This window comes from Dermacentor andersoni, chromosome 5 (genome assembly GCF_023375885.2).
Source record: "Dermacentor andersoni chromosome 5, qqDerAnde1_hic_scaffold, whole genome shotgun sequence".
NCBI classification, from domain to species: domain Eukaryota; kingdom Metazoa; phylum Arthropoda; class Arachnida; order Ixodida; family Ixodidae; genus Dermacentor; species Dermacentor andersoni.
This window is the reverse complement of record NC_092818.1, coordinates 110,938,902-110,947,761: the sequence shown is the minus strand read 5'-3', so window position 1 is coordinate 110,947,761 and position 8,860 is coordinate 110,938,902. Positions and strand designations below refer to the sequence as shown.

The window sequence follows — 8,860 nt, the reverse complement described above, 5'->3', positions numbered from 1 at the left end:
TTTTAAGGAGCTCCTGCATGCGATCATGCTCTGTGATCCGCTTGCATCTGCTTAGTTATACCACTAGTCAGGTGTTCCCGTGCACAGTGCGCAAAATCGTGCTTCCATGACATATAAGTCATGCGATCCTCCAGCTCCGGTACGGGAGAACGCAAGGAAGGAATTTCGCGTGCAAAGGCTAGACAGGGCAAGTGGAGAGAGTGTTGTGCTGTCTGTGACGCTCGCCTTCTAACATCATTGGTTCGAGGCACTGAAATATGTCTATCTCAGCTATTAATGAACCAATTAAAAAAATTCTTGCTGGTAGCATGCTCCCAAGAGGGCATGTATCAACTTCTAACATATAATCAAAATTTGGTATGCGGCCTGGTGAGGGGTCCTTTAAGCAGATCCTTTTCTCTTTTGCTCTTCCAAACCTCCGTCATTGTTTACTGTCTGCAAGCAGCAGTTAACACACAGAAACACTGGCTAACACGCCTTTGAAGAATGGGGAAGGGAACACATTTTTTTTTTCACCTTTTCAAATGATTACACACGTACGTGTCTCTTTTGCTATGTGAGAAGCAATGCAGTTGGCACCTTACATGTGTGATGACGAGGACAACTGTACATCAGCGGCTTACTAGTGATACCATGAATATGAGATGCGGGCGTGCATGACATGATGGTGGGAGCTGTCTTGAGCATTGTGAAAAGGTACACATTGTAATTATATACACTGTCGTTGCATGCCTATGACCCCCTTTTTTTTTTTCTTCTCTGTTTTACTTACATGTGTTGAAGCAAAAAAAAAAAAAAAAAGGAATTGAAAGCTTTTCGTCGCTGTGAACACAAGTATGCCTCTATGGTGACAAAGTGAAGCCTCATTAGAGCATTTTCCTCTTTTCTATTTCAAAATCCAAAGTGCTTTTTAAACATTCGTTAAGATTTCTTCCCAAACTTTATAAGAGTAAAATTCAACAGCAAAGCTAACTGTCTTGAAGCACTTGGCCTGTATTACCTTGCAATTTTCTGAACTGCTCTGCAGACTTTTACAAATGTACATTGACTCTGTTTTCAGTCTTAAATCATAGCCCAGGTGATAAAACATTGTGGAAGGCACCAGACTAATCTCATCTACCTGGTGCTGCTTTATGATGTATGCTGTAGTTTTAGCACTCTAAGTAAAGATTTTCTTTAAAATTGCACCCCGTTCTAGAGTGCTGCCACAGCAATTTGAAAGCGTCTACAGCTGAGCAGCTGTGGTGCACAGTGAATGCTAAGGCCCACTGCATGCCCTAAGGAGACCTCACATTTAAAATTTCTTCAAAATACATGCCCATGCGAAATATATACTATCTTTCTTTTTGAACATAACGTGCTACGGTTATGGAACGAAACAGGAAGTACCACAGGCTGCCAGTTGGCTGCGATGTGGGTAGCAAATGACGGGTAGCCATGTCTTTGGCGTACTGGGGCAATGCAGTACTTTGTACCTTAGGAGGGACTCCGTTCGTACGAGTCCCTTTGCGAGGGGTGGAGAGGTGAGAGAGGGGGGGCAGCTCTTTGTACCGCTGAACACGTGCTTTTATGTATGTGTGCACACATATATATATTTTTTTTGCACTTTGGGTTGTCTGTGTGAATGTGCGTGTGCCAAGAGGAGTGTCGTTTCCCTCAGATCTCTCTCTCTCTCTCTCAAGACTTAAATGCTTTGCAAAAAGCAGGACAAAAAAGAAGGAAAGCCTACAAGCAGATGCTTGCTTTTCTTGTGCTCAAAAAGCCATCTCTCTAGTGAGATTCTGAGCTTCTTGTCCTCGCATCTAATTGCATGCAGCTAGCTATAGATCGTGGGTGAGAACTTAAGGAATTGAACTAAAAAAGGGAAAGGAAAATGGCAACTGTGCAAGTCTTGCATGAGCTGGGGCCGTGCTACCGATCGATCACATTCGGAGATAACTTTTCATGGGTCTTGATCAGCTGAGCCAACAGAAGTGCATGTGACAAAATAGTTTTTTCTTTTTTTCTCAAGATGCACGGCACTTAAGTGCATTGACAGGATGCCTGTCGCTCAAGCATGACATCACGCTACATGTTACATCAATGTACGAGTAAATGCCATTGAAGAGTGAACGTGCCACTGAAAGTGGTGAATCGATACGGTCTAATTTGGGTGCTTCTGGTTCAGAGCTATCACTTCGATTGCATGTCAACTGGTTCTATTCATGGAAGTAGATGTTACCAAGAGCAACTTAGAAGGTATTAACGTTCACTTCAAGCATTATTTCTTCACCGTGTCATTGGAGTGCTTTTAGCCAACACCGGTAGGTACCTGTTGCTACACCAAGGTGACAAGTTACATGAAAGTACACCGCCAAAAAGTGATCGATGGAGACAGCAGCCCTAGCACTGTACACGAAGTCCCAACTGTTGCTTGCAATGTATTATGGTGCACGACTGGAGGGGCAGTCCGCTGGTGTCGTTACAAAACATGAAAGTGGTGTTAGTGCCCTGAGAGGTGTTAGCCCGTATGTTTCTGTGTCAGGCACGAATTTGGCAATGACGCGCTTTTGTCTGCAGAATATTTTTCAACCAACTCCCCTGTCACTAAAGTGCCAATTCAGCAATGAAGAGCAAGAGAGCTGAAAGAAAACAGCACCATCAGCGTTCTGCCTGCCATTCATTAGGACACACTGGAAATGGCATGAAGCCTTTGTATAAATATATATGTGTGTAAAAAATGGAAACAGTAAACAAAAAAATACCCGTTTCTTTTGTTGCTTTGTGTGTCCAGAGGTTTCTGTTTTCTTTCTCATAGCACTGTTTCCTATTTCTGGTTGACACTGGTGCTTTTTTTCTTCTTTTCTTTCTTTTTTTTTTCCCCCACTGGGCATGTGTGTAATGATTCTGAACTGAGTAACCTGAGCGCGGAATATACCGAAAGATGAGATTCCCCGTGTCCCCCTGTGCAACTTCTCCCAGTTTCGAACATAATGCTGCTTTACTGCGACTTCCTTCTCACCATGCCACCAGCGGCGTGGAAGCTATCCAAGTTTGTCAACGAGTCAGAATTTCCACTGCGGTCACCAGGCAAGCTGCGACCAGGTAAGCTGTTGACAATGAAGATGCTATAAGGCATTTCTTTTCACAACTTCTAACAAATACACATTTTTTTTCTTTTTACAAAATAGTGGAAGAAACACACAAACAAAAAGCTTCAGTTCCTTTTCCCCACAGAGCACTTCACTCAAAACATTTGTGCTCTAGCATGGATAAGCAGGCAACTGAAAGCTGGGTTAAATTTTGTTTTCAATTATACCTTGTGACCTTGTGGACAAGTATAGACATCACTAAGAACAGACAAATAAGTTACTCGTGCCAATAGCAAGAAATGTTTAACTAAGTTGCCATCAGCATCATCACTGCCAATACTCCTTTTGGTCACCTTTGTACTGCCATCGGTAATATATGCTCGTAACGAGCAATACTATAGTGCCTTGCCATGATGTGTCAAACAGCAAAGGTGCTTTGACTCAAGCCACTGCAAGGGTGTTTGCCAGTCACTGGACATCATGAAAGTCAAGCCAACGACCTAGCTACAGACCAAGGTTCCTTGCACACAATGTTGTGCTATCATGTGCCATGTGGTTCTTGGACAACAGCCAAGTTGGGCATACACTCCTGACTAGCATCTGCTGGCCAATGGGCCCACACATCGAGGCTGTTTGAAAAAGTGACGGAAATAAAAGATTACATGTTTTTTTTACAATGTACACTCACAAGGCACAGAGCTTCTTCTTAAACACACAAGCTCCAATGTCATTTTGATGCCTATCTGCTGTTCTTTCATTTTTTTTTTTTTCCATAGTTGTTGGCTCACTCCGATTTCAGTGACTTTTCGAGAGACATATGGCCCGCACACAACACTGTCGGCAAGGAACCTGCACAGGGGCGCTGAGCTTTGTACATCTCTTTTTGTTTTTTGTTTTCCCCTGTAGGTAGTACCCCACAAGTTCTACTAGGTAGGTCCCACAAGGTTTTTGGTCTCCTCCAAGCCATGCAATATTACACAGGCTGTCTGTTCTGAAGGTTCACTGCGCAAGAGATGCAATGAGGCACCCCGGTCGTCGGCTGTGCCGGCTGTCACGTCGGGCATGCCGTCCTCGGTGGTTGTCAAGTCGCCAGTGGCTTTCCACGTTCCACTTGTGGCGGAGTCATCTGCAAGGAGCGGCGTAGGTGCCGGCACGGCATCTGGGTCCCACGCGCCCCCGTCTTCTTGTACGGAGCAGTCGTGAGCATTGTATCGATGCTGGCTGCGAGGCAGCGGAAGCCGAGACTCCGGGTCATTGCTGGTCTTCTGCTTTTGCTGCTGAGGTAGGAGTAGGGTGCATGTAGCACAAAGTTAGAGGACGTCCTATCAGCCCGTTTCAGCCCTGCCAACCTTAACATTGTTTCTACAGTTGAAGACAAAAAAAAGAACATTGTTATAACAAAGTTGCACAAAACACAAAAATACCTGAATTATAAGCATATGCACTAGACCCTTGTTATAATGACGCTGCTTTACTCCAATTATTTATTTACACAAGCAACTTAGCAACTGTCAGGATGCCGGCCCGAGTCTAAAAAGAAGAAATAAAGAGAGAGAGAGAAAAAATAAAAGGTGTGGCCTGCAGCATATGGACGCTCGCACGCTTGTTTCTGTGGAAACAATGCGAGTGCAACCACGCAACTCTGCTCTACCAACAGCATGATACGGATAAGCTCCGGTCCTCCTCACCTGCCCTTGCTCGCTCACTCTGGTGGCAAGACAAACGAATGTCACTACCTTTCATCTAGGGGGCTTATTCGCTCCGAGTGAGAGAGCGACACCCTCCCGTTGGCGCACCCTTTTGCTCCATGCTGTTCCTGAGCATTATCGGTGGTGAGCAGCGGTGCTGCGGAAGTAGTGTGCAACAGAACAGACAAATGTTACCCTGCGCCACCTTCCGCGTGCCTGGTGTGCCCCAAGTCACCTGAACTAAGACCCTATTGGCTCCCTCCCGCAGCTTGCACAAGGGAGCCAAATACGACCGAGAAATTAGATTCCGATCTGGCTTGATCACGATCTACAAGGCACTGCATGGCACCCATATTATACTTCTGCAGAGTTGTGCCATTTCAGCTCTACTTTTTTACCTTTTATGGAGTAGTCACTTTTATTCAATTACTGTTTCTAATTTTTTCACCATCCCATTCACTTCATTATAACACGAGTTTACTGCATTTGTTACAAGCTGATGTTGAGACCGAGAAATTCGATCTCGATATGGCTTGATTGCGATCTTAAATGCACTGCGTGACCCCCATATTAGACATCCGGGAGTTGTGCTATTTCAGGTCTACATTTTTTAGCTTTTATGGAGTAGTTGCTTTTATTGAATTACTGCTTATAAATATTTTTTTTCGCCATCCCGTTTGCTTCGTTATAGCAAGGGTTTGTCGCATTTACAAGCTGTTATCGGAAAGAGAACTTTTAGATTTACTTGATTACATCCAGGTTCAAATGTGCTAGCATTTGGTAGAAGATGTCAAAATTCCCTTCATTACTCAAAGTATTGGCTGATTAGTAACATATTTATAAACTTTGCTCTATATGGACAGTGTGAAGAGGCACCCTGCTCTACAGTTGCAGCAAGAATTATCTGCACCACACATAGAGAGAACTATTCACAAATTTTATTCGTTCAATATCCACTCAACAGAGGCTGAACTATTTGTTTTCATTATACGTCGGCTCTACGAGAGGGCGGCGCTGCTGATGGTAGCTTCAAATAGTCAAAGTGGGTACGCAAAATGAGGATGAAAAATTGGTCGGCAATTGTATTTGTATTCATTTGAAACCAGTTTTGTCACTGACTCGCTGTGGCAGGCAAGAGCTATCAGTGGTGCCAGTGAAAGTAAATGCTATTTCACATGTCATGCCCATAATCTAAAGCTTGCACCATGAGCAGGCACAATGCATTTACAAAATTAAATCAATGTCCTTGAGATCCCTTTTCTCCCCAAAAAAGTGCATTACATGCGCTGTTAGAAAGTAGAGTCTGGTTTCGCGGCTGTGAAGTTTTGTTCACACGACTTGGGCCCTCCTCAAGCTTCATTCCAATTGCTGCGATGTAACAGCTACAACTCAAGGAATTGTTAAAGCAAAGCTACATTTCTCCCACAATTAGTCACGAGCCACGCAGTAATGTCACTTGACAGTGCAGAATGAGCAGCAAAGCCGAGTTCCTGAGTCCGAAGTCCAACACTTACCATGCCTGAAGATTTCATAAAGCAAACAACACTGCCATTGCCTACATGTCCATTCAGCGCTGTGCCATTTGGTTGCTTCCCTCTGGCATGCCCGTTTGTCTTGCCATTACACTGTGTTGCTGGGTAGCCTCCCTGTACATGAAGAGAGAACAGAACCAAAGAAGCTGTAAGCCTTTGATGAAAGGTAACACAAATAAACCTCAATATAACGAACTTCAATATAACGAAATTCTTGATATGATGAAGCATTTAACTTTCCATAAACTCTTGTTCATAGAACACCATATGTTTAGAACCTCAATATAACGAAGTGTGTTTGCATGCAATTTCCCATATAACAAAATTTCGTTCCCGCCGCAAAGGGATGCCGAGAAAATAAATGGAAACATCCACGAACGCAGATGGTGAAATGATTGAATTATAAGAGGCTGCTGGCAGACGCGCCTCTTAAATCGCGGGCAGCACGACAAGAGCGACCCCCGAAATGGAGATGCATCATGTTCCCTATAAAGTCCAAGCGCGATAAGATCCTATCACGCCCCGCACACTGTGTGCTTTAGGTGGGAGTGAAAGTGTGCTAGGGTGAAACAAGAAACATGTTGGCTTCGTGAGTGACGCCTTCCCACGCGAGTTAAGCTACTCATGGATGTAAGTGCGGCTGAGCACATACGCAGCCACGTCCCTGCTTTAGAGGTAATCTGCCGCATGTGCAAAGAGTGGGCATGCCGAGACGGCTTGGCACCTGTAAGCTGTCTTCCCACGTGTTTAATATTGGAGGTTCTGTAATCTCGAGTTTCGGTGACCCGTTGGAGCAAGAGGCAGATGAAGCATTCCCTCCCCACTGCTGGCGCTTTTCTGGGATGGCGTTATCAGCCATGGGGGCAGCAGAGTGCACGTCAAACTGTGGCTGGCCTCACTCAATTCGTACCACCGATGTGAAAATGCCAAAATTCCCTTCATTACTCAAAGTGTTGGCTGTTTAGTAAAATTATCTACGAACTTTGCTCTACAGGGACAGTGTGAACAGGCACCCTGCTCTACAGTTGCAGCAAGAATTACCTGCACCACACATAGACAGAAATATTCATGAATTTTATTCGTTGCCGTCGACGTACGTGGCATGAAACCATATCATTTGTTGCCAACTTCCAAATTTACCAAAGTAATTGTTTTCTCATTCAAAGTTGCTTCTTTCGATTGCCTGATAATTCAGAAAATTTTTTGACCCATTTCCGTGTAAGAAAAGTCGATCGGCGACTGTACTTATTTGCATGAAAGGTTTAATTTCACTATTATGAACTTTCGATATAACGAAGCAAATTGCCGATTTTAACAACTTCGTGATATTGAGGCTTAACTGTAAACTGCTGATAAAATACTGCATGACAGTAACGTGAAAGACTTCAAACTTAGCTTATAAATCTGAATTGCAAGTTTATTTACTCACTTGTCACACTCTGAGGGTCAGAGTCATTACAGAGGGGAGTGGCACAATATATGGTACATATTATAAAAAAATGCAGTGGTAAAAAACAAAATAATAAAAACACTTAATGGTCTTCATTTCTGGCAAAAATATGAGTGTGCATGAGAAAGCCGCTGATATATTCCAGATTGTTGCATGTTTGTGGCTGCCACATTATGTCCACGGAGCTGTGATCCACAGAGTGGCATGTATTGTATTGCTGGCTCTTTCATACTTTTTCCGTGGTTTGTTGAAAAACTTATCCATGTTGTCATATTATAAACTTGACAGAACGATGCATCCTATGATGGGAATGGCTAACATATCAAAAAAGTCATAAGAATAACACATTTCATGCAGGACCCTTGTCAAAACCAAGGAAGTCTGATTTTCATTCACCCAGCTGAACCCCATCGATGCCACCTGATATGCTCTCCTCTCGGCTAAATCGCAGTGGCTTAATTTCCATGAGCGGATGCTAAATCTTGTGACAAATATCTCATTTGGCAAAATAATCACAAAGTATCTTCTGCATGATGCTTTACTAAAATATTGACAACTCATCATTTAATGAGCTGCAGCTGACTAACCCCACTTCACCCCATGCAAGGTATCTCAAGGAAGGTACGAGGAAATGAAGTCATCATAAACTAATTACACATCAATCACTTGAGCTTGTGAAATAGTTCTGTAAGGTAAAAACAGTACACGAGCATCTGCTTCGCTCAAGTCCCATCCTTAGCATCTGCCTGAATCAATACTAAGCATATTGTCACGTGTCTTGAAAGAAGACTGGCGACGTTTAATGAGGGCAGCTGGCGCCTGAATAACACGGCGGTGGGACCTGGCTATTGAGCCATCCCCCCCCCGGGCGGGATCCCATGTGTACCTCTTCCTTCGTGTCTGTCCTGCCTCTTCCCTTGCACTGTGCCCACTACTGCAGGTGGCAATATTGTTGCCAAGCACTGTCAGATTCCAAGCTGAGGACAGTACAGAAGATGCTGACGCTCGCTGATGTTGCGCGGACTTGCTTCCATCTTGTATGCCAGTGGACGTATTGTAAATACTCCGTAAATATTGTTTTAATCTTGGTCGGAAGACGATGACACTATGGACTTCGCG

The 8,860-nt window shown here is 43.9% G+C and overlaps 1 protein-coding gene across 4 annotated transcripts in view; it reads right to left on the bottom strand.

Annotated features, from left to right (window-relative positions):
• Nucleotides 1–270: 270 nt before the first annotated feature.
• The window catches only part of LOC126532041 (protogenin-like), a 276,850-nt gene continuing 268,260 nt past the window's right edge, over nt 271–8,860 (bottom strand). For 2 of the 4 annotated variants that reach the window (XM_055070924.1, XM_055070925.1), the window contains exons 22-23: nt 6,274–6,405; nt 271–4,348 (exon numbers count right to left, since the gene is read on the bottom strand). In XM_055070924.1, the coding sequence (XP_054926899.1) occupies nt 3,998–4,348; nt 6,274–6,405 (483 nt within the window). In that variant the 3' untranslated portion in view covers nt 271–3,997. Of the gene's footprint in view, nt 4,434–6,273; nt 6,406–8,860 lie in introns of all 4 variants that reach the window. The other 2 variants (XM_055070926.1, XM_055070927.2) reach the window with 2 other exon arrangements.